Source organism: Salvia splendens, chromosome 2 (assembly GCF_004379255.2).
Source record: "Salvia splendens isolate huo1 chromosome 2, SspV2, whole genome shotgun sequence".
In the NCBI taxonomy this organism is placed as follows: domain Eukaryota; kingdom Viridiplantae; phylum Streptophyta; class Magnoliopsida; order Lamiales; family Lamiaceae; genus Salvia; species Salvia splendens.
In genome coordinates, this window is record NC_056033.1 from 30924867 (window position 1) to 30951614 (window position 26748).

General features: G+C 35.3%; 2 protein-coding genes across 3 annotated transcripts; one reads left to right on the plus strand and one right to left on the minus strand.

The window, feature by feature from the left end:
- Positions 1–7909: 7909 nt before the first annotated feature.
- Positions 7910–11822, plus strand: LOC121792174 (CAAX prenyl protease 2-like). 2 transcript variants are annotated; one of them, XM_042190015.1, is made up of 9 exons: positions 7910–8188; positions 8567–8626; positions 8763–8975; positions 9158–9178; positions 9579–9690; positions 9972–10043; positions 10623–10685; positions 10776–10853; positions 11452–11822. In XM_042190015.1, exons 1-9 carry the CDS (start codon positions 7967–7969, stop codon positions 11583–11585), a joined length of 975 nt encoding a protein of 324 aa, XP_042045949.1. In that variant the 5' UTR covers positions 7910–7966; the 3' UTR covers positions 11586–11822. The 2 variants fall into 2 exon arrangements, with proteins under 2 accessions (XP_042045949.1, XP_042045950.1); XM_042190016.1 differs by lacking the exon at positions 9158–9178.
- A 3029-nt stretch (positions 11823–14851) lies between these two features.
- LOC121771985 (protein LITTLE ZIPPER 4-like) lies at positions 14852–15955 on the minus strand. The gene is made up of 2 exons (XM_042168894.1): positions 15728–15955; positions 14852–15263 (listed from the first exon to the last, which is right to left on the minus strand). Exons 1-2 carry the CDS (start codon positions 15857–15859, stop codon positions 15054–15056), a joined length of 342 nt encoding a protein of 113 aa, XP_042024828.1. The 5' UTR covers positions 15860–15955; the 3' UTR covers positions 14852–15053.
- Positions 15956–26748: the final 10793 nt, after the last annotated feature.

Genomic DNA, 26748 nt, shown 5'->3' on the forward strand with positions numbered 1-26748 from the left:
TCTCTCCATTACACTAAATTCTACTTCCTCCTTATAAGTGAAACTTTTTGGCATGGAGTTTAAGAAATGGATATTGAGTATATTAAATAAATAGATAAAAAAAGTAAGAGGGAGAAAAAAAAGTAGAAAATGAATAAAGTAGTAAGAGAGGGTAAAATAAGAAAGAGAAAAAAGTTACTACTCCATCTGTCTCATATTACTCGCACTTTTCATTTTATGCCGTAAATTTGGGATTGATTTTTTAGTGTAATTAACTTAGAATTTTAAGTGTAATGAGACATCACTTAATAAAGGAGCTATTAACTTAAACTAACATATTAATTAACTGCATTAATTCTAACTTAAACTATAAATAGTGTAAGGAGTTTGTGACGAGCCGAAAAGCAACAGTGCAAGTAACATAGGACGGAGGAAGTACTATATGAAAATGAATCAACTTTGAGGGAACTTCCTATGACTCAACTATGAGGGACGGAAGGAGTATATTATTCCATCATTTAGTCCAACAATTTTGAACCAACCAATTTGTGTACCATTAATTTGCACCACCGATCGTTCATATTTGAAAATAAAACTCAGTAATTATGCAATTAATAAAATACACTCCTATTGTGTTAAATTGACTTGAGAAAGAATAAGAAAGAGTCAAAAGAGGCGGCCAAGGAATTTTGGTGTTTCATCAGCTTTAGGGTAGGAGTCGATTAGAGCACATGCATTAGGACATACACCGTTTATTATCCCAAAAACACTTTACCAATAAGCCACATTATCAATTACCTAACTTTTTACTACTTCAGTCTGTCAACCACATAGTACAATATCCCACAACACTATTTTGTGGATCTTATCATCTCTACTTTTTCGACAAATATGTTTATTTTAATTTTTTAAATTAATAATATACATTTAGCACTTAATTTAACAGTGAAAAAATAAAAAACAACCAAACTCAAACAATTGATTATGTAAAATTAAAATTGTTACACACACATGAATAACCGTTCACGCTCAAATCGTGCCCAAACATGCTCAACCAAATCAGATCAGCGTAGTTATGAGTTTTCTTGTAACGTAGTCCATCATTATATACTCCTGTGGGACGGCTTAAAACGGAAAGAGTGCATACTATTGTTTGGGACATAGGGATTATTATTTTGTTGTATTTTATGATCTATTGTTATAGCGATTAAGATTTGATTTGATTTAATTCTATGATCGTTAGGATTTGACTTCGATTTATTCTAATATACCTTTTTGTATCATGTATTGTAAATATGTTGTTGGAAATATTGCAGCCTTTACACTGGAAACCCTTGCTATTACAAAGAACACAAAAAACTGGAAGGTAAATGAAACAAAGTAAATACAATAAAAGGAACCAAGATGCAAACTATATTCTTCTTCAAGTCGAGTCGAGGTGACCCTCTCTCCGCAAGACGAAATACGCCCCGGCTAGTGCTCACGGATTGGCGTAATGTCCCCAAAGATGAAACGACTTTCCTCCTATCGAGTTGAAGCACCTCAAACTCGTAGGCTTCGACGAACTTGAATTGGAGGCGAGAACCGAGCAATGCAATGCTCCTAAGATGCACACTAGAATGTTTGAGCTAGAGAGAAGAGAGAATGCTTTTTGTTGGTGTCCGTTCTCATCTCCCAAAACTCCATCTATTTATAGGATATGTGAGCCTACATGAAGAGTCATGGCATTAAGGCATCACATAATGCATTTGGAGAAGAAAGGCCAAAGGCCTAGCCTTTTCAAATTTTACACGTTTTCAACATATGTGTGGAATATTTGATTATAATTAGAGTGAACTACACTAATAGTCCATGATGTTGTCGAAAAATGCACCAATCGTCTCTAAAAAATATTTATAGCCTTTTTGGTTCCTAAAAATGACATTTTTGGTACTTGTAAGTCTTTTATACCCCTCTATATTTGAAAAGTCTCCTAAATGCCATGGAGGGCATTTTCAGTATTTGAAAATTATAGTTTTGGTACCTCTTCAGTCATGCAATTTTTTTGGACATACACAAAAGCACCTTTTGAATTAATTCACTTAAATTTTTTAAATAATTACTTGAATAACATAGAGATTAAACTTTATGAAAAAATTACTATAGTTTACTTTAATATTTTTAGTAAAAAATGTTACTAGCAAGAGTTCGCTTTAATTTATATTAGATATAATTCACTTAAATTTTAATTATTTTACTTAAATAATATTTTTCACTGTACTATATTTTAATTAATGTAATTAAAATATTTATTTTCACTTAAGTATAGGGAGTAACATTTAAATATTTAAGTAACATTTTTTAAATAAATAATTATTATAGTTTAATATAATATTTTTTTCTTCTCAAATTTAAAAAATTTAAGTTGAATTTTCTATAGTTCACTTTAATATTTTTATTAGAAAATGTTACTATTAGATTTAATTTTTTCTTCACAAATATATAGATGGATTAAGTTGTATAATAAATAATATTTAATTATAAAAATAAATAAAGCATAATTTAAACATTTGGTTTCTTATTTAAATTTTTACAATCATAAAGCATCAAATATTATTTAAATGAGTTTAATTAAGTTTTGAAAAGAAAATGACTATGAAAGAAAAAAAATTAAAAGGAGAGTAGAAAGGTCCAAAATGTCCCCAAACATTAAATATTCACACTAGTGGTGCCTAGGGTTACTTTAGTCTTATCGTACTAAAAATGATATAAAAATATTTTAGGGACCATTGGTGCATTTTTCGACAAATTCAGGGACTATTAGTATAGTTCACTCTTATAATTAAGAAAAAAGAAATTACTTTTATCATTCTCCCCATGAGAATTCACGGTTCTCATAGTCTCTCTTTAACTCATCGTTTCTTTCTACCTTCTTATATCTTTATCTTGCTAGGCTTTCGGAAGCCTATCGGTGCTCATGCACCACAACGCTCACACTGTGTGGTGTGAGTGTGACGGGTCCATGGCGTGTGCTCTCCCTTCCACCCCCCCCTCGGTGGGGCCAACCGTATGCACAAACCGTGGGTAGCTAGCCATTCTACTGTAGAGTATCTAATATCTATAGTCGCTACTCTACTGCATTATTGACTCCAAGTACAACTGACCCTTTAAAAGGTAATATTCCTCATGTTTCTAAATGAATTTTGAAGGTGTTGAAAAGTAAAATACGGAAAATAAAAAATACTAAAAGTTTTATGGACTACATTGTATTAGACTTGAATTGAATTATGTCAATGGTTACACAACCTTTTATAGGCTCTAATTTTAGCTATACATAGAAAATATATTCTAATTAAACTAATATCACCTTGATTTGATTTTCCATAATCTTTAACTAATTTCCTTCATTATTCTTGCCATAACTTCATCTCTTGCCTTCTTGTTCTCCAATTAATTGATTTCCTTATTCCAACACTCCCCCTCAAGTTGAGTATCGAGTTTTTCGACACTTAACTTGCACGATTTTTAATTTGATAAATAGTTTATACTCGTATTTAAGAGTTCTTCAATTTTCATTGACAGTTTATGTTCGTATCATAGAGTTATTGAAAGTTTAGACTCATTTCAATGAGCTTCTTCATTTTTCTTCATTGAAAGTTTAGGCTCTTATCATAGAGCTTCTTCATGAAAGTTTAGACTCATTTCAAGGAGCTTCTTCATGGAGTTCTTCAATTTTTGTTGACGGTTTTAACTCGTGTCAAGGAGCTCTTCAATTTTTTGTTGCCAGTTTTAACTCTTGTCAAGGAGCCAATTTAGACAGTTTTAACTCGGGTCCGGGAGCTTGTCTAAACAGTTTTTACTCATATTTAGAAGCTATCTTAGATAGTTTTAGCTCGTATCTAAGAGCCATCTTAGACAGTTTTTGCTCGTATCCAGGAGCCATCTTAGACAGTTTTGACTCTTGTCGATGAGCTAATTCAGACAGTTTTGACTCTTGTGGAGGAACTATTCTAGACAGTTTTTGCTCATATCTAGGGCCCATTCATTTCTTTTCTTTCTTGAGCGTAATAACTACTAGGCCTAAATTTATTTCTCCTTTTTGGAGACCCTAACAATGAAGACGTGAAACCATCAGCCTCCTTTATGTTTCTTCATGGGTCTTTTCTCGGTGACATACTCTCAATCCATGCCACCTCCGACGAGTAATCGCCGAACTCTGTGGAGCCTCTGCTCCGTATGTCATTCTTCTCTGACAAAACTTTTGGTCGTCTATCCGAAGTCTACTCATTTCTCGACGGTGAGAATTCTCCCGTCACTCCTTCAATCCAGTTTCTAATTCTTCAACAGCCGACGCTTCGCGGCCATTGTGCATCCCCTATCTCTTTGTGGCGACACTATCTTCTCCCATTTAGTTTAAGAAGACCTCATCTTCTCTTATTGGCTTTGGCTTTTCCCGAAGTTGTTCCTTTAACATCATCTTATGGCAATGGGTTCTCAACGTCCTCTCGACAACATCCCACTCCCACCAACTCTTCACATCGGCTGTGTGGCGGCGACATTAGCTCTCTCTCCCTCGCTGCGCAGACGTTGGCTGCTCCGCCTTCGTCCTCGGCAATTATCTCCTTGATTTGGAGATTGAATTGTTTGGCAGTGGTTGATATCTCCCCCTTGGCCAAACACTTCTTCCATTATAACATGAGTTTGCAGCCTCTCACGGCTGCCACCTCTTCGGCAGTAGCTTCTCCTCTTTCGGTCGGCTTCTGCTCGTTTCTCCATCGTCGACCTCTTGCGTTTGCTGCTGCCTGCCGAAGCGGCTCCGGTCGGCCTTCTCTAGATGTGATGCGATGGCTTCACTGTTGTAGCTTTGGCCTTCTTCTCCAACATAATTTTGGAGAGGGATTGTTCGGTCGAATACTTCCTCTCCCCCTCGGCCGAACAAACCGATGACTCCTCTGTTTTCTTCGATTGACGGCAGTTGGGCGGCACCGCTCAATTTGTGACCACCAACAAACTCTTTTTGTTTCGGCGTCTCTATCTTGGAGACTCGAGCTGCTACCTTCACGGCAACCTCTTCCCACTGGTTCTTTCCTATGTTCGAAGAGGAAGAGAAGAATTGTTCGGAGGGTACTTCCTCTCCCCCTCTATCGGGCAATTCCTCGATTGTTTCACCTTATTCTCACGTGTCTTATTGTTGGTCTCAGCGAGTTCCTATTCATCGGCATTCTCTCTCCTTCTCGGCAGGAAGCGTTTCCCCTTTTTGGCATCTCCATCTAGGGCTCTCGATCTCTTCAGCGGGCTGCTCTCCTGGAGCCTTCTTAGTGGCCTTCTCGACAATGGACTTCTCTGCCCTCTTTCTCTCGAGGTTTAGTGCTTCTCCCACCGCCAGATCTTTCCTCAACTCAGAGGGAAATAGAAGAATTATTAGGTCTGATACTTTTCACCCCATTCTCTGAACAATTCCAGATTGGTTTGTTTCTTGTGGTTATCCAACCATAAATCCTTCTTCACATCAACACATAGAGGGCTGTAACTATTTTGTCTATCAAATTGCTAAACTAAAGCATCATCATTACTATCGCAGAGGGCTAACTTTTTTTTTTCTATGGCTAAGTATTGGATAAATTGTTCTGGCAAATTTGCCGGCTATTTTGGGATTTTTTTTGGCTATAGAGACAGCGATCGATCCATGTGATCGAACCTGCTCCGATACCATGTTGAAAAGTAAAATGCGAAAAATAAAAAACACTAAAAGCTTTATGGACTACATTGTATCAAACTTGAATTGAATTATCTCAATGGTTACACAACCTTTTATAGGCTCTAATTCTAGCTATACATAGAAAATATATTCTAATTAAACTAATATCTCCTTGATTTGATTTTCCATAATCTTTAATTAATTTCCTTTATTATTCTTGCCATAACTTCATGTCTTGTCTCCAATTAATTGATTTCTTTATTCAAACAAAATGAACCGACAATAATATAGTACAGGACTACAATATCCCAAAATTAAAGTATGCACTTGTTGTACATCACATATTATAGAAAAATGAATATGGAAGAAATTAACCATGACACAAGTTTAATAAAATAACATTTCACTAGCGCATACATCGTGAATAAGAAAAAGAAATCTCAAAACTAAATTTTATACTATGATTGTGAATAGTTATAAATTACGAATAAGTATAATTTAAGACATAATTAATTAAATAAAGATGGTGATATTAAACTTTCATTTGGTTGTAGCGGAAAGAGGTAGGGCGATGATCCTCTCCGATAGCCGGGGACGATGCCATGACGATTGGAACGGCGGAGGAGACGTCGGCGGCCGGTAACAAGCAGTTGGCTAGAAGTGTGTTGGTCGTGGCTGTGAAATAGCAGCTCTCCCAGTAATATTGTGGTGGAGGGATTTTGTTAACAATTTCCAAATTTATCTCGAAAAGATCTTCGTCATCTTCATCTTTCTCTTCTTGCTCTTCTCCTTTCTCTTCCTTAATCATAATCATATGTGCTTGCCTTTTGCTGGCTGACTCCCATTCTTCTTTTATTGCCTCCATGCACCCTGCAAATCTGTCTAATTAATCTGTCAATTGTTATTGATGATTATATATATGTAAGAGAAAGAGGTTAAAAGTTGGTGAAAGGTGGGAGTTTTGTTGGGAGATTCATCAACAACTATCTAATTGGGTATGGAAGCTTTGAATTTTTTATATTTTTGGCAGCTCTTGCAAACTAATCTTGCCTGTCTTAGGCATAAGGCTACCTTAATTATTTGATCTCATTTAGTTATGATATACTGTATTTTCCTATGTCAATGCACCGGTATTACATATTTTTAAGTAATGGACATTTTTTTACGGGAGAGTGTCGTGCAAGATCATTACTAGCGGTTTTAATTAATAAAGATTTGAATTTAAACAGAATCAAATACCAATAAAATTTATACTCCTAACTAATTAGTACTATGTCATTAGATATAGATTGGATCCAGATATTAATTTGTTTACGAATAATTTGGAATTGTAACCCTAAAAATATGTTCTCAAATTAATTTGGGTGGTGCAATAACATGCGGCTTATTGATTTGATTGAGACCAAAATTTCAGACTTAAGATCTATATTTAACAATTAACACGAATACGAAATTACTACAAAGTTGAAATCTATATCTATAGCAATCCGTAAGAGTTACAAGAATTAATTAAATTAAAGGATCGACACAAGTAGTACACTTGATTCTAGGATAACTATAATGTTGACTCCGTACATATTGTTTAGTCTGCACATCCTTTTATTTTATGAGAAGGGTTGATTTGTTGTTGCATCTACAAAGAAATTTGAGGGCAAATCTAGATTATGTGATGCTGACAGATTTTTGAGAAGCAAAAGTCTATCTTAGTTAGCCTTAACTACCTCAACTTACGACATGACTGTAGATTTTTTTTACAATTTCTAAAGTTACGATTGGCAGGAAACATATTAGTAGTACACATTACGATTATATATGCATATATACTTACCTAATCTGGATGGTTTGATCAATGTCATAATTTATAAAAGTATTTAATTAAATTACAATTTTTGCCTGTATTTCTCAGTTATCCCATAAAATTATCATTTTAAAGAAATTTTTTATTTTAATAATAATTTTTAAGTAACTTTTTGGATAAATTTAATATTGTTTGATATTATGATTATCATGTAATTGGTGAAAATATAATGATAAAAGGTCAAAAATCACAACAACTTTTATCAAAAATTATATATGACAATTAAGAAATGTACCATAATTATGATCTAAGTAGTTAGCCATTTAAAAGTTATGGGGGTAACAAATTTTCCTTATTATGTAGTGGCCCAAGAAGCATGGATCCAGCTCGATAAGAGGAAGACGTCATAAAAAGGTTTTGGCCCAATAAGTGAGTCAAATCAGAGTCACTGCGTGCAAGTGAAGCACCTTTACATACATACACCGGCTCTGTATGTATCTACCGTGGCGACAATGGAGCGGGAAGATGCCGATGCCGCCGCCGGCGTTACGAAGTTAAAGGCAGTGTCAGCGTGCATCGGCATGGCTGTGTTCTACGTTGCAATTCTATATTCTCCAACTCTGATTCTTCGATTGCCCCCGCCTAATTCCTATACTTCCTTCCTCACACGACGTTTCATATGCGCTGCCGTATCATCAATCGTGTCTCTGATCGTTTCCAGCCTCATTCTTCCCGTAAGCCTCCTTTTCTACTCTACACTCTGTGTAATTTATGCTTTCTCTCTGCTTGGCTCGACTAGTATTCAGTCTCCCCTTTTCTGATATTGTCCGTTCTCTTTTTCTGATAGATTCTCTAGTCGAACTAATTTGAATACAAGGAGCTTTCATTTTCGTGGATAATTTCATCTTTAATCCTGTGATTTTGTGCCAAGTAGCTTCAATATGAGGTGAAACTTACATTAATTGATTATCTGTTTTAAACTGAGACTTCAATCAGTCTTTGATCTTTAAAATGAAGGAAATGTATAGAATGTCAATAATTAAAGCCAGGAAGGATATATCTGTTTCCATGGACAGAGGCGGAATTACAGTGATCCAATTTTCTGGTTTCAGATAACAGGGTGGGAGGCATCAAGTCTGCTTCGTGTTTATGGCATCAGAATGGATCACATTGTGAGTATGAGAAAATGTAATTCTAAAATTTGCATAGGCCAATGCAATTGGATATAGATTTATTGTCTTTTTTATATTTTACTTTGCAGATTGAAAAGGGTGACTGATTGCTCAATGCAATTTTCTGTATTAACAGTGGCAATCCCTGGTTTACCCACTTTTGCTGACTTCCTTCATGTACTCTGGTTCCTTTGCCTTGAAGTTTTTATCTATGCTTCAAACTAGCAGAGAATATTTGGATAGTGGAGGAAATCTTTCAGTTGCATGTGTAAAGAGCATTTCCTTGATGATAGTTGATTGGGTAGTTTCAACAGCTTCCTGCATGTCATCCTGGCGTAATTATTTTGTGGTTAGTGTTCGTGGTTGCCTTATTCTATGTTCCAACTGCGTTCTATGCAACCCTTTTTATTTTGTTATGGCAGATTATCTGGTTTCTCTTGAGACATTCTATACTTGTAGCTGAGGCAATTAGGTCATGTTACATTGTCACTCTTGATCCTTTCATATTTTAGTGGAGATATGATGTTACAGAAAAGAAGGGATTGGAAAAACGTAAGGCAACTCGAGTTTGGAAGTTTTCATACTTTTATTGGGAATTCTTAGGTAGGCAGAAATGTGCTCAGTTCTCTGCCATCATTTTGATTTTGTCAATTTTCATCAAGTATTGCATTGCATGACATTATTAATTTTAGTGGCCCTCCTTTCAATAGGCATTATTTCCCCCCTTTGCAATTCTTTGGATTTCTCCATAAAACCCATTGCCCTGTTTGGTGGTGGGTGGTTTGCCGATCATGTTGATTGAATGTATTGGACCCAAGTCTCTTTCCTATAAATCTGAACTCCTATGTTTTAGATCACAAAATACAGATTATTACATCATGTCTTTTACTATTATTCTTGAGTAAATTTGACTTTCAAAGTTTCAATGTTCAATCTCTCCTTTTTTGAACAGGCACCAATTACAGAAGAACTGGTATTCAGAGCTTGTATGATCCCTTTGCTTCTGTGTGGAGGATTCAGTACTTACACTGTTATATTTCTTTGTCCAGTATTTTTTAGTTTAGGTGAGTAGGATATCACATACACCTTAATTTTCAATTCTTGCAATTTTGAAGCCAAAGGCTGCATGTGTCGTCATTATTAAGATATAAATGTCTTTACCCTGAGATTACAAGCTGTTTATTTATTTTAGCTTTGATTTGTGTTATAGTTTCTCCCTTTCTCTCTCTAAGTTTCAGGCCCCTCACCCATCGGAAACTTTTGCTGTAGACATGACTAGATTTAGATATTGCTATTTTATGCTGAAGTTTAATCTGATAGGTGGTTTTAATTTTTTTAATTGCAGCTCATATGAACCACTTACTGGAGTTCTATCTCCAACGGAACTACAGCTTGCTCAAAGCCTGTCAAGTTGTAGGTAGTGTCTGCTCTTTCATTTGATGTTATTATGTGTAATCATGGGGAATTTACATTATGTTCTAATTCATTTGAATAGTGAGATTGTTATGGAGTGAAAGGCAGATTAGAACAAGTGAATAAGGAGGTCACAGATATGAAGCAGAAAAGTGATTCTTAAATGTTTGTAAACAATAATCAACAGAACTTGGTTATAAAATAGATAATAATCCTTTCACTGAGGCCTTGGTTTTCACCACCCAATAACTTTGATTTCTCTGGATACATTCTTCAAATTCCCCATGGTATATATAGGAGTGTAGAAGACTTTAATCACACCAAATTTGCACTAATCAATTCCTCATTGATTTATAATTTATTCAATTTCCATGAAATCCTAGCTTAATCTAAATAAAAGAAAAGATAATGCATAACAATAACTAGCCTAGAAATCTGCAGTCACTTGGATCCAATCTTCATCCTTTCCATTCTCGGTGATCGATATTAGAGATAGATGCTACCACAGCTTCCATCATTCTTCAAGTTGAAATATGATGGCTTTAGCGATGTATTCCTTTTTTACTATATATCATATTTTCAGGTTTCCAGTTGGTATACACTGTCATTTTTGGGGCATATGCATCATTTCTTCTAATTCGTACTGGTGGGTAAATTCTACATCTACATCACTAGATTTTATTTCATTCCTTGATTTATTCTTTCCGTTGATACTTTTGACCTTTGTTAATTGCAGGGCATTTGACTGCTCCATTAATTGCTCATATATTTTGCAACTTCATGGGCTTACCTGTGATACATTCTGGGAGATCTGGTAAATTGACCTCTCATCCAGCTGATTAATTACGTCCATTCATAATCACAAATCGCTTCTCTCCTCCCCTCCTGGACACTGAAGTAATAAATTTCAAAATTAAATTTAAATGAAAGGGGAAAGATTTATTTTTCCTGGGGAGAGGGGGTTTCATGCCTTAGATTTTCGCTACTTGACTGCTTGCATGTGCTTTATTCTTATAAACATTTAGTTAAACCTATGGTGTTTGTTCTGAAGAATTTTCCCCTCTTAGACTGCTTGGGTTATAACTATAAAGATTTGGACTAGTACATATGAATATGCAGTTTTAGATGGAATGAACCTCTTAGTCTTAGTCTTAGCCTTAGCCTGTGTAGATTCACCTTGACCTTGCTCATCTGTTTGTACTTCATTGCTGGTTATTGGAGTGATTTTTCTTTAATTGTGTGAAGTATTCAGCGAATAGATTCTCAGAAAGGTTAAGGGACTTTTGGCCCTAGTAATAATTTATGCTTGCTTGCACTATTTTAACTCTGGGAGAGTTTGTTGTTTCCCATAATATATTTCATGCCAACTTATTTTTCATGGTGAAATTCTTTTTTCTTTTGATGTTTTTCAGGAATGGTGAGTCTGGTATTTGTAATCGGAGTAGTGAGTTTCAGCAAGCTGCTTTTCCCTCTGACGACCCCTCGTTTGTACAACCACGAAGGAGACAATTGCAGTTGTTGCCATAGATATTGCAGTTGGAGCTAACCCAATTTATGCAACAATCTGCAGGTATTTAAATTACATGCTTGCTGTATATGAATGTGTATTTATATTTCCCTATATAAATTGATACAGTAAGAGGTTTTTAGGTTATTCAGTAAATTAATGAGGGATTTAGTCTACAATAAGCGACGTCTGTACCATCCTTGCTGTGAAAACATATGATGAGCTATGCAAAATTTAAATGGCTGCGGAAAATACAAATGATTCATTTTGTGATGATATTTGAATTTACTATTAGTATCATATTACTCATCTTCCAAAAATGCATCAAGTTGAAATCATTGTACCTCTCTCTATGATAAAATTATGGAGGGAGGATCCCCCACCTACATACATTATCAAAGTTGACAAATTTGAATTTTTAGTATAGTAGTAGATGATTAGGTTTGATACACCACATTCCACTTGATATAGTTATGTTATAGGGATTTTGTAAGGTAGAAATGATGTTCCAAATCCGCTGAGGTAGGATAGGATGCACAATCAAGCAAATCATATAGTATTACGTCTTCTCATCAAAATAATGGGGAATAAGAAAGAAGATATACAAATTGAGTCATCAGAGAATCCCATTTATGATCTCTGGGCTAAATGGAAAATTCTTAATCATTGAGTGACTCGTTGAAGTTTGACCACAAGGTTTTCAGGCTGCTTTCTCTCCCCAATCATCATACCCTAGCTATGATATATTTTCCTTAAAATCAACCCATCATGCCGTATGCAGCTTGGTTAAAGTATCTTTAATCTTATCCCATGTATGTCGATTTGGTGATAATCCTGTTTCATGTATATAAGTGTTGATAGAATTCCCCTCTTATGAGCCGTTTTTGAGAGTGAGGGATCCATATCTATATTTATATAGATGGGATATGATCATCACTAAGTTGATATGAGATAAGATTAAAGATATTTTAACATTATTCGACTCAAATTCCGTTTTGAAAGGTGTTGTTATCCTTTATAAGAGCATGCACTACTGCCTCTGCTCCAATACCAATTTAAGTTGGTCAATGACATACATGTATCTATTCCAACTTGCTTAATTTTATGTATGAATTGGTCAAACGACTATCATTTCTTTTTATCGGAATAGTTCGTTCAAACCGAACACAACTAAGAGCACAAAATGTTACAGTATTATTTGGATATATTCAAACTTCATGAAATAAATATGTATCAACGATAAATTTAAAGAAATCACGTAGACTGTAATTCATGAGTGTATTAATTAATGACCTTTCAGGGACATAAATAAAGTAAAATAAAAGGACAGAGGTAAAGACTGTGTTCAAAATGCAATAATGGAGAAACTGCATAATTATGGGATTACAGAAACAACAATAAATGATTACATCCTCTAATTTTAACATTTAATCTATTGGAGAAAACTACAACAGTTATGCAATAATTTCAATTGCATGAACTTCTATCATTTACTCCATAATTCACCTAATATAAAATCAAAATCAAAATCAAAATCAAAATTAAATGTGACTACTAGGACTGGCTCATCCTAAAAAAATATTCATAAAATTCAAACTCATGACGTTTTATACTCCCTCCGTCCAGCAATAGGAGTCCCGTTTTTCCGTTTTTGTCCGTCCGGGAATAGGAGTTCCGGTTCTACTTACTATATTGGGACAATTTAATTACCCTCCCCTTTCTCACTTATTTACATGTCTGCCATCAAAAAAATCACCCCACCCACCTCCCTCTCACACCATTTGACGATTAATCTCATTCTCTCCACTCTCACTCTCTCTCTACCTCTCGAGAACCCTACCCTTTCTCATCCGCCGCCACCTCCGGCCAAAGGCGTCCCAACCACCTCCTCCCCCTCCTCCTCACGTTATCTTCAATGGATCGCAGCCACTCAGAAACCCTAACCCCCATCTCTTGTCGAGATGCAATCCGAAACCCCAATCGGCCGCCCCCTCTTTCCCGTTCTAATCCGATGCCGGAATGGACCTTCGACACTTTGGAGGTTCTTAGTTTTCTGAGAACCACCCTCTATTTAGGATTTGGAGGTTCTTAGTTTTTGGGTATTTAGGGGTTTCCGAGGGTTTGAAATGTTATGTGATTTAGCCACCCCCAATTTGGGTTAGGAGGTTTAAGGGTTGGTGTTCTACTGCCCTATGATGAAATTAGTGTTCTTTGGCCGATTTTATTTGTGGCATTTTTTGCTGGTTGGCTTATTTGCACCTGCTAATGTTTGTGGTGCTTGTGTTGTGATTTAGCCACCCCCAATTTGGGTTAGGAGGCTTAATGTACTGTCCTATGATGAATTTTTTGTTCTTTGTCCGATTAAATGGAATTTCTTGCTGAATTTGTCCTGCCATATGCTGATATTATTATCTGAGGGCTACTCTGATGTTGCATTGTTGATATTGATGCTGGTTTGTGTTGTTGGTTGGCTGATATGGTGTTGAAAATTGTCTTTGATGTTTGTACTATGTTTATTAGCCACCCCTATTCAGGTTTGGATTTTTTTTTTTTTGGAGATTTTGAGTTTTGGGGTTGGTACTAGAAGGACTCTTAAATACCGGAAGTTGATGTATTTATAGCATTTTGGAACTCTCATTTTTAAGTTCAAATTCCCCTCAAAAAATTTGTAGATGGAGAGTTGAAATTTTCATATCCCTCCATGTATTTTGAACTAATCTTATTGAATTAGTATTGGAAGGCATTTTTTACATTTTGAGCAATCTTTTTCTTTTCCGTTTTTATTTATGTGATTGAACATTTTAAAAATAGGAACATTAAAAATGTCATTGTAATTAATGACATAAATAACGTTTGAGCAACATAAAAAAAAGGTTGGCAGCTTGTTGTTTTACACTTAAGATGAAGGAAAAAATTCAACATAATTGAGGTGGGTCCCAAATTCCACTATCATACATCATTTATTACACACTCCAACCCTTCTTAAAACATGTGCTCATTAGAAATGGGACTGCAATTGCTGGACGGAGGGAGTGTTACCAACCCGTCCATTTTAGCAGCTAACACGTACACAAAAGGGAACAAAAATTAAATTACTCCACTACTTAATTTTTACAATAATTCGAGTTATGTTAGTCTTATACTCTTATACCAATACCAAGCATACATAGATTAACAAATTAGCATACTCAGTTTGTACCAAAGTATATTAGACCATTTTAATCGATAATACTATCTTAAATCTAGATAGATGGTGAGTGTATTACAACCTTACATATGTTACATATACTTGTCTTATCGGTATGGCATAAATAATTTGCAAAATGGAGTAACTAAGAAATAAATTCCTCCATCAAGTGGCGGTGCAACAATACGAACATTTGAATGATAAAACTAAATATTAATTTCCAGATTATAATCCGAATGATAAACAAGACAAAAAAAAGAAGTTAGAAGTGAAGCGATTTATCTACTTTCGACCATTTCTACTACCAATTCTCCTTAAAACTATATATCTCGTTTGTTGAATTTCTTGTTGGCCTTTGTGGAGGTGGTTGTGGCGGCGGCGGCGGTGGCGTTGGCGAGGCGGTGCTGGAGCTCAGTGTGAAGAGTCTGATTCTCCTGGTTGAGAAGCTCAGCCCTCTTCCTCAGCCTCTCATTTTCCTGCATGATGTACAAGTTCTCCATCAACAATTTCGAGTTCAGCTTTTCCATTTTCTGTCCAAATTGAGAGCACAAGCAGTCAGAGAATCATCATTGCCAAAAACAATTATAATAGCTTCATTTTCTTTTTGTCGTCTTAAGTGAAAGAATACAAAAAAAAGGTGTAAAGAATATAAGCTAGTCCAAATCAACACTCATTTAAAAATGGATTCTTGCCTTTGTCGATTGCACTAAGACAAGAAAAAAGTATTCACAAGGACAAATTTAGCATTAATGTGCCACTAAATGGCAAAAAGGCATGGTTTTGAGCACAAACTGTGATGTGGGAGACAAAGGAGAAGATGAATTTGATTGACGAGAAAAAAAAACAGAGAGTGAAGTAGTACTCTCTGTTCATCAATGTGTGATTGTGTGTGTTGTAGCATGCAAAATATAGTTGAGATTTTGGTTTGTTTGTGGGAAACAAGGATAGCAAATCAAACTTCATAAGTTTACTCAAATAATGTACTAATACTAACTTCCTTTGATAAGGAGGGTGGGCCTCTCTTATTGTAGCTTTTTTTTCTAAAAAGAGCACCTTTTTGGAGGAGAGGAAGAATGGCCTTTGATCTTGAAATGAAGCTCCAATTTGTGTGACGAATGAGCCACATTGGCTCAATATATATAGTGCAAAAAGGAAAGGAAAATCTTCTCTTCTTACGTATTGAAAGAAAGAGACAGTAAATTGATACAGAGAGAGTCTGCCACAGTAATCATGCATGGGTGTTAATGTTAATGTAGTTGACACCTTCTTCCATGATTATGATGATTACCTCTCTTTATATTTTAGGGGATGATGCTTTGTCACCTAGGGGTATTCTCGGTACTTTCTAGTACTTTTGGAGTATTTCGTGACGAGGGTATTCTCGGTATTTCGTATGCGGCCGAAAATAATGGCGAAGATTTTGTAATGATGAGGTGCATTGGTCCGAACCGACGTAGCCCATCATCACAGCCCACACCACACCATTCCATTCCAATCGATTCTTTCATTAATTTTCTGCTATCATTACACGGTTCACTCATTGCTTATACAAATAGTTAATGCGGTAATTTGATAAATCTGCTCTGTCGCCTACATTTGTAATAAAAATGAGATAAATTATTAATTGAATATTTATTGTTTAGGAGGGAAGGAATTTGCAATGTCGTTTGAATTTAGGAGACATCATTGAATACATAACTCGATGGTTTAGTATGCTCGTTTGGCTCGATGTAATTATTAGTATCTTTTATTTTACTTTTCTATAAAATTAATGTCATATTTCAATAATTATTTTAATAAAATAAATAATTATATACTATGAACTAAATTAAATTAAATGTGTGATATACTCTATATCTCAAAATTATCATAATTAAATGTTTTTAATCCTATAAATATAAGTAATTTTATTGTTATGTATTGGGTTGACTACTCCCTCAGTCCCACTCAAGATGACCATATTTTTGAGTGACACGAAATTTTAAGAAGTGTTGTTACGTGGAATAAAGTATAGAGAAAAAAAATAGTTGAATATTTTAATGAGGAAAGAGGAGGTCATTTCCAAAATTGAAAAGTGGTCATCTTGATTGGGACAAAGAAAAAAGAAAAGGTGGTCATCTTGAACGCGACAGTGGGAGTACATGTTATTTGCCCGGTAGGCTAGTCCGAAACACGAATATTTAGGATTAGGCCATCCGCAATGGGGTGGACGGTAGGCCGCCCGATGCCTTGGGCGCGCCATCGTCCGCCACTGTGGGTGTGCAGACGATGCCCGATGCATCGTCCGCGCCCAATAGATCGTCCGCGGACGATAGGGCATCGTCCGCGCCATCGTCCGCCCACTATGGGCGACGCAGATGATGTCGCGGATGATGCAACGCGTTTTCATTTTTTTCGAATTTTTATCTATTTAAACCTCGTTTCTCATTCTATTTTTCATACGAACATTTCTCTCATCTCTCACTTTCCATACGAATATTTCGATCATCTCTCACAAACAAAAATGAACCACGACGACGACTGGTGTACCTCGGAGGGCGTTAGTAGGACCTTGACTCGAGCCTTATTCGATGCCGTTAATGACACAATGGCTGATTGCTTAGCCGAAATGCAGCGCGAGGAGGAGGCGGCGGCGGCGGAGCAGATCCCTCGGCCTATTCGACGTCGGACATTTGTCTGCCGCGATCACGCCGTAACTCACGAACGTCTATTTGCAGACTATTTTACCGAGCAACCACGGTGGGGCCCGACTGTTTTTCACCGCCGATTTAGAATGCATCGTTATCTTTTTCTCAGCATTGTCCAGACGTTGGAGTCACGCTATGAATACTTCCAGTATCGGGAAGATGACATCGGTAGACCCGGACTTACGCCGTTGCAGAAGTGCACGGTTGCACTTCGGCAGTTGGCCTATGGCACCACGGCGGACATGTTCGACGAGTACCTTCACGTCGGGGAGACAACTGGCCGCGAGTGCCTGAAGAGATTTTGTAGGGGAGTTGTGGAGGCTTACAGCGACACATATTTGCAAAAGCCGACTGCTGTGGATTGTCAGGGCCTGATGAAGATGCATGAGACGGCGCACGACTTTCCTGGGATGCTAGGGAGCATCAACTGTATGCACTGAGAGTGGAAGAATTGTCCGACGGCGTGGAGAGGCCAATTTACTAGTGGATACAAGGCCAGCCACCCGATGATGATCCTCGAAGCCGTCGCTGACCATCGGCTCTGGATCTGGCATGCTTACTTCAGTGTAGCGGGGTCGAACAATGACATCAACGTCCTCAACTCATCCACCCTCTTTACCGAGTAATGCAATGGCAACGACCCAGCCATCGAATTCACTGCCAACAGGCGCTAATATCACATGGGGTACTACTTGGCCGATGGCATATACCCAAGGTGGCCTGTTTTTCTGAAGACGATCAGCTGCCCAATGGTTGAGAAGAGAGTTTTATTTGCGCAAAAGCAGGAGACGGCGCGGAAAGATGTGGAGCGGGCATTTGGTGTGCTCCAATCATGGTGGGCAATAGTGAAAGGGCCGGCGCGTCTTTGGTTCAAGGAAGTCATCGCCGATGTCATGTATGCGTGCATAATCTTACACAACATGATAGTCGAACACGAATGTGGAAGCGTCACCGATTGGGCCGATGATGAAGGTGGATCTAGCTCCAGCACGGCGACCGCGCCCCACGCTCGAGGATTACCGACGGGCTTCAATGAGGTTCTATCTAGACAGGCATCAATGCGCAACCAACAAGACCATGCTCAGCTCATGAACGACATGATTGGAGAAGTTTGGGACCGTAACCGGCGTCGTTGAGAATGCATATTGTTTTTAATTCGTATTGTAATGTATTAATTTTAAATGAAATGAAGGTTTTTTCTAATTTTTGTAGTTATTTAAATATTCAAATAAAGAAAATGCTTAAGAGCGACCTTTAGGGCGGCTTATAAGACGCCCCACTGCAGATGGAAGGGTAGGAGGATAAAATGATGATGTGGCGGTGCATAGGGCGCCCTATAGGGCGTCTCATTGCTAATGCCCTTAGAATTAAATAACAACACGATATAACATAATAAAAAAAACCCAACCCATTAACTCACAGCCCAAGGAGGTTTCACCTAAATCTATATATGTTGACTGACCCGATTGACATCCCTACGCATAAAACTCTTAATATTCCAAATTCAACAATCTAGTGTCAATAATGTTTGTAAAATACAAATATTAGTAATAATTTTCCATTTATTTACGAAATCGTGAGAACTTATAATAATTATCTAATTTTCAGTTTCATTTGACTTGCAATTTTAATTTCAGTTGGCACATTTGTTAGTCTCGTGTCGGCCACATCACCCTTCAATACCACCACAAAATTCTAATCTCATTTCTGCCGCATTTCAGTTTTTGCATTTCGTTATTTTTCTATTCTAATTTTATATAGTACTAATAGTATTTAGTTTTAAAAATGTAACAAAAATTAAATATAGAAAAATTACATAATTTAACTGTTAATAATACTTAACGAAATAACCTTCAGTTGTTATATGCCCATTTTTCTTATATTGGATCTCTCACCGAAGTCGAAGTTGACAAAAAGTTAGTTCCTCGTTGATGAAAACATGTCGTTGCATAATTGTGGCAGTGCAGCCTGAGTTGAGCTTATAGGGTAAATATAGGAAACTTTATGTTGCTTAATTTGTAAATTTTTATTTACATAATTGATGAGAGTATATATTTTATAACATGGTTTGTCATTTATTAATATTTGATTATTAAGTTTATAAAAGCTAATATTTCATTCTTTTCTATAAAATGTGAACTATTTTCTTTCCGATTCGTTCCTGAAAAGTATGAACTTTTTTAATTTTGAAAATCCAACCAAATTATTTATAAATTATAATGTGGATTTTACTCTTCACTAACATTACTTCCACTATATACTCTTTGTCTTTATATCTCTTATTTTACTAATTATGCATTAAACATGTGTCCAACTAAAAATTTATACGTTTCAGGGACGAAGAAAGTAAATAATAGATCAAACAAGTAATTCTTCTACATTGTAGAATAATCGATGTACTCATGGGTTATATAAGATTTTTTAAATCGGCACATTGTATAAGTAAATTAATAATATTCTCAACATATATAAATACGAACAATATATTGGGAGCACTAGTGTTGATCCAAAGTCAATTTTTATCTTTGATCACCGATGACACTTAAGTACTATAACACTGAACGGATCATATTGAAATAAAGCCATCCACAATCCTCTCTCTTAATGCATCTCATTCTTTCACTGTTTATAGGGTTATATCACTTTTTTTTATTCTATCTCTTAATTAAGAAATAACACAATTATTTTTAAATCATCTCTTCTTTGGGTTCTATTGTTTAAATTTATCAATTTAAAGATGCAACTAATAATAAATAAACCAAGTCGAATGTGAATGCAAGTCAAGGAAGACCAAGAAATGACCTTATCAAATATTTCCTCCGTTTTACTCAAAATATTCACTTTTCCTTTTTAGTTTATCCTACTCAAAATATTCATTTTTCTAAATTTATAAATAAATTAGTCTCTACTTCCTCCTTATTAAATATTCAAATACTCCTACTTTTATTTTCTCTCTCTATTTATTTCACTTAACAACTCATCCTACAATCTTATATTTTTATGAGACGAAGCGATTGATACGACACTTTCACATGTTCTTTACTTATCATAATTAAATGTATTACTCCCGATCAGTCTCACTGAAGATGATCCTATTTCCTTTTTAATTTATCTCAATTAAGATGATTTATTATTAAAAATAGACATCTTTATCTAACCTTTATTTTTTCCTTCTAGCTTTACTCTCTTTTTACTTCATAAACAAAATAACAAAATAAAGTTGTAAAAATTTCGTGAAGCCAAAGTAAAAGGGTCAGCCGGCCAGGAGTACCTCTTTATTTTCAACTTTTTATTGGGATAAACTCTAATGATTTGACATAATAACAATCTTTTTAAATGATGAAATTACATGGTGGTGCAGTGAACCTACACGTGACGTGGGCTTCCATATTTCCAACTGACTAAATGTCACTGTGATTAGATGATAGTAAAATATTTAAATAAAATGCACTCTATCATTTTTTTATTTTGATCTTCTGAACCTCAGACGAATCCTGTATTGCTCATGCTTCATCATAAGCGTACGGCTGGCCAGTGACTCGGATCCAAAAAATCAAATAAGTCAGTGCTGAAAATAAATTAAAATTAAAATTAAAATTAAAATTAAAATTAAATTAAAATAATAATAATTATTATTATTAAATAATTAATAGTAGTACTCCATCCGTTCGCAAAATATTGTTCAAGTTCGACTCAACACGAGTTTTAAGAAATATGTAGAAAAATGAGTTGAAAAAGTTAGTGATATGGGAGTCCCACATTTATATATTAATTTTATAATAGAATATGAGTGTAAAGAGTTGGTGGAAAGTGGAACTATTTAACAAAAATAGAAAAAAAAAACAATGTGGACAACTTTTCACGGACGGACCAAAATGGTAAAAATGGACAACATTTTACGGATGGAGGGAGTATTATTTTAAGATTACGAGGATAGTTAGATTTGAAAAAAGAGATGAGTATGTGTTGAGCAATTAAGCAATTGTACTTCCCTCTCTATCACTTTACAATAAACAAAATAATTAATCGTCCAAAATAAAAAATTGGACAAAAGTAATATGCAATGTATATTTCAATTTTCAATACTAAGATGAGTAATATTTGATAATGCCTTCCTCATCACTCTTCTTTTTTATTGTTCAAAATATTATATGTTACATATTTGGTTGAGATATTTGCAATATGCTTTTTTATTATGAGTACGATATTAGTATATTTATAATATTTCATAACTTATTAGGTAAATTATTAAATTCAATACTTTAATCCGAGTAAAAGTCATGAAGTGGAGTACTCCCGCTAATTAATTTAATATTATTGCTCCTTAAAAAGATAAAAATAGTTAGCTTACAGTGTTTCAGACATTTCCAATTTCCAAATTTCGATTGTTTCTATCTCTATTTCACACGGTAACTCTTCCTTTCTACTCCCCCATCTCTCCAAAAATCATAGAACAAGAACAAAAGTACGGGTACTCTCCTGAATTTCCGCCCCAAGCATGCAATAATTATACAGTGTCCGGCACCGTCAAGACCCCGCTGGAGCGGGGGCTTGTCCCTTACTAGTTCCGTCCCTGCGGCTGGCCAAATATTGGGTTGGGAAATGTTTCTCGAATTACAAGTTGTGTTTTTAAATTAATACAAATAATATATGGGATATGGGTCAAATTTAAAGGATACTTCCTCCGTTCCTGAAAATTTATCATATTTTATCTTTTATACTCGTTTTAGAAAAATGATACTCCCTATTTCCTATAGTAGATGTCATACTTTCCTTTTTAGTTTGTCCCACAAAAGATATTACTCCCTCCGTCCCACCACAAGTGATTGAGTTCTTTTGGGCACGAGGTTTTAGAAAATGATATATGTTGAATTAAATTGAAGAGAATAAAGTATGATAGAGGAAAAAATAAGAGAGATAAATAGAAAATAAAGTAAGAGGAAGAGAATAAAAGTAAGAGAGAGGGAATAAAGTAAGAGAGAGTTGAAATTTTGTTTTTTGTTAAAAAGGGAAATTGATCACTTGTGGTGGGACAACCCAAAATAAAAAATTGAACACTTGTGGTAGGACGAAGGGAATACATTTCTTCTTTTGAAAAAAGTTCATTTTCACATCAATTATAAAATTTAATTTTCTCTCACCACTTAACACACAAAATAACATCTCCTAAAATCCCGTGACATCTCCCAAGTGTGACATCTACTATGGGACGAATGGAGAAATAAATAGCTAAAGTGGAGAGATCGTAAAGTAAGAGAGATAATAATGTAGATGATAGTTTTCTCTATATTATTCTCTCTCTTATTTTACCCTCTCTACACTTTAACTATTTATTATTTTTCTAAAACGAGTACATAAAATGAAATGTGACAAAATTTCAGGTACGGGGGGAGTATCTCATTACACATACTCCCTCCATCCCAACTTAAAAGTCCTAATTAGCTAGGGTACGGATTTTAAGAAATATAAAGAAAAGTAGGTTGAATAAGTTAGATATACTACTTTTATAATAAAATATTAGTTGAATAAGTTGGTGGAATATGAAGTCTACTTACCATTTATGGTTCAATTGGACTTTTAAGTTGGGACGGACGGAAATGACAAAACATGACTCCTAAGTTGGGACGAAGGGAGTATATCATGATCAAATATAAAATAATTAATGATTCTTTCCATCCCGAAGCATATATTATCATTTTCATTTTAATTACTTTTAAAATATATTTCCCACAATTAAGTTGACTCATATATCTTTTTAGAATATTCTAATTAATTTGAGTTAATTTTTTATAAAAAATAAAATATTAATTACTCTAATTTTATTTCATTACCTATTTATTCTTTTTTTATTTTTTCTAATTTATTTCTCTGTCCTACTTTTGAATACAATTTCTTAATAATCTTCTTGCCTAAAATTTTGAACACTTATTTAATCACTAGTAAGTTATAACTGTGTGATCTGATCACAATAAACTTTTTGTATGGCTGTTTACCTTTCCGGCAACAGTATGAATGCCTTAATTAGGACAAATTATGTGGTTTGGGCAAAATTAGGGCACTGCCAACCATCCCCACCAACCTTAATTTTCAGTTCATCCATTTTGCAGAGGGGCCTTTTTTACCTTTTTTTCGATTACCCCTTTCAATTTCAGCTTGAATTTCAGTCTCTGAAAAAAGGGGTTTGACTTTTTTGGACTAAAAAAAAAAGTTAGGTGATTGGGAAAAGCAAAATATATGTAGTATGTAATATTTACTTGGTTGGATGAAATAGTGAATTACCCCATATTACAGAAGGGGACCAATCCTTGAATGTTGAATGTGTAAATTAATTGTGTTAGGACCACAAACTATGGCTCTTAATAATATATAGCGAAGTCCATATTCCATCATTGTATAAATGGACTATTCTTCATTGGCACTTTATGTACTTCCTCCTCTTCAACTTTATCAAATAATCTCAACACTTCTTTTGCATATTTCAGGTTTACTTCGTTTTTCACTTCTGTTTTTATTTCTTACTGTACTATTCCACTCTTTTGATTATTCTTATTTTTAAAAATCAACATCAGAATTTGTTTCGACGACTGAGATGCAGCTTCAATAAAGGTTCGGGCTGAGAAATACAGCCCAAAATCGTATTTATGGCTAATTGGGATATAAGAGTGCCCAGCCCGGTGTAACATTAATTAGACTTAAGTCCAATTTTGGTCCCTTACATTTGTCCTAAAATACGTTTTGGTCTCATACATTAAGTTTGTGACCTTTTGGTCCTTAACATATTGTTTTGGTACATTTTGATCCCAAACAAGGTCATAAACTTAATGTATGAGACCCGAAAATAATTTTATGGAAAATGTACAGGACCAAAATTGGACTTTAGTCCTAGATTATAATAAGTTATTAAACTGATCAAATATTTTGAATGTTAATTTTAATAAAAAATGATTATTTTAGACCAAAACAATATGCTTGAGACCATACCAAATTTACAAATATGTTAGGAATCAAAAGATTACAAACTTAATGTACAGGACTAAAAAGAATTTTAAAAAAGGTAACGGATCGAAATTGGACTTTAGTCCATTAATTATTTAGTCCATTAATTATTATGTCGCCTTTAACTTATTTATGGGATGTAACAAAAACATAATTCATAGCTTCTATTGTACTTATCGCCTTCTATTTTACTTATCGCAATCCTTCCATTAAAATATTAATGAATTTACGAATTTATCCTAAAGCACCCACGAGGAATGAAGAAAATAAGACGCCCCTCACAAATAGTATCAACCTTTCAACTATAATGCTGTATTTATTCCGCTCTAATGTATTATGTCACTTTCGATTCCACAACACATCAAAATATAATCTAATAATTTCTCAAATATTCAAAAGCATTATAATGCAAAATACTAGATAGAGTAAATCTAAGTCTTTGATAGTAAAAATAAATAAGCAGATATGGAGTCAGCTACTTTCAGTCCGATGCATTCTATTCTTCAGTTATCCATACTAGGATAGACAAATCGTGCGGATTGGATTGTTATTGGGTCAACCTGATAACGACCCAACCCAATAAGGGCTAACCCGAACCTAACCTGTTAAGGAGACTGCAAATCCGAACACGAACCCAACCTGCTACCCTCAAACCTGAACCGACCCAAACCCGACACGAACCCGTTAACGACCCGATATAATATGGGTTGATACGATAACGACCTAAACCCAATATTGCATGATTAAAACCTGATATCACACGATTAAATCTAATTTTAAACTTGATTTACATGATAAAAATCAATTTTCCAAGATTTAAATCATATTTACAACAAATTAAATAACTAAACTAAAACATTATTTTTTAAAAAATAATAAAAATAATAATATTATTTCTTAATGAGTTATCTGTATCCAACCTGCATCCAACCCGAACCCAACCTGAAATTTTCGGGTTCTTAACGAGTCAACCCAATAAGAACACAAACCCATTAATATGTGGCCTAAACCTATTATTTTCATACAGATTCGTGTCGGATTATCGTGTCGGATAAAAAATTGTCAGCCCTAATCCATACATGATAGCATATACAATAATTGATAACATAACAAGAAAAATAAGCAAGATAGAATTAGTCGGTTGAATCTTGAAGTCTTAAATTGTCTCTTGCCTTGAAGATAGAGCCACTTCAATTTTTTATTAACAGATTTTGCTCAGTGTTAAGGATCCTATTTAGATAGATTTTTGCTCGTAACTAGGAGCCAATTCAGTCATGCATTCATTAACAATTTTTGCTCGGACTCTATTTTTGTGTATGTTCATATTCTACTACCCGCCAATTCAGTCATGCATCCATTAACAATTTTTTCTCGGACTCTATTTTTGTGTATGTTCATATTCTACTACCCCTTTTAAAATAATTGTTAATACTCCAAAACTCAACAAACACATTAATATGTAAAATTATTAATAATGAAATCAAATACTAATATCAAACATCAAAATCAATCAAAACAAGATGAAAATAATCCTCAAATATCACGTAAATACTGAGTTTATTAATGTATTGTTGATAAATGTTGAGATACAAATTTGCCGGGCGAAAATTACACGGTAAAAACAAAGAAAAAATTACACAGAAACAACCGAAAAGAAATTACATGGAAAATTTGTGGAAAGCGGTAAGCCGAGTCGAGGAGTCCTATTTCCGCAAGACGAGATACGCTCCGATTGTGCTCTCGGTTTGGCATGTCGTTCCCAAAGATAAAACGGCTTCGCCTCTGAAGTAGCAACAGAGCTCTGGCGAACGGGAGTAAGGTGGGGGCAGAGCTTCGACGAGAAGATTATGCAGAGAGAGAGAGCATGTATGCAAGAATGCTTGAGTTTGTTGTGTGTTGAATGCAATGGATGCATGCCTATTTATAGGCCAAGTCCACCCGCAGGGGTTGCTGGAGTCAACAGACATAATGTCTGTCATCAAGTCCATTGACTGTAACCGCCGGGGGTTACTGACTGGTGCACTAGCCGTCGGGAGCTGAAGAGACACGATGCATCTGGACACACTACACGACGGGATACGCCATGGACCGTCGGGGTCCATCGGGGACCTTTTGTCTCTCGTTATGCGTAGGGGTCCAGCTGGGACCTTTTAGACCTTTTGTCTCCCGTTATGCGTCGGGGTCCAGTGGGGATAGCGTGGAGTTTGAGGTTGTCTAAAAAGAACAAGTGGGACTTGAACCACGCCCAAAGAATAACCCAAAGACCACCTAAAGACCAATTGCCCCGGCGCCCGGTGACGGTGCACGGCTCACGGCTCGCGGGCGGGCGACG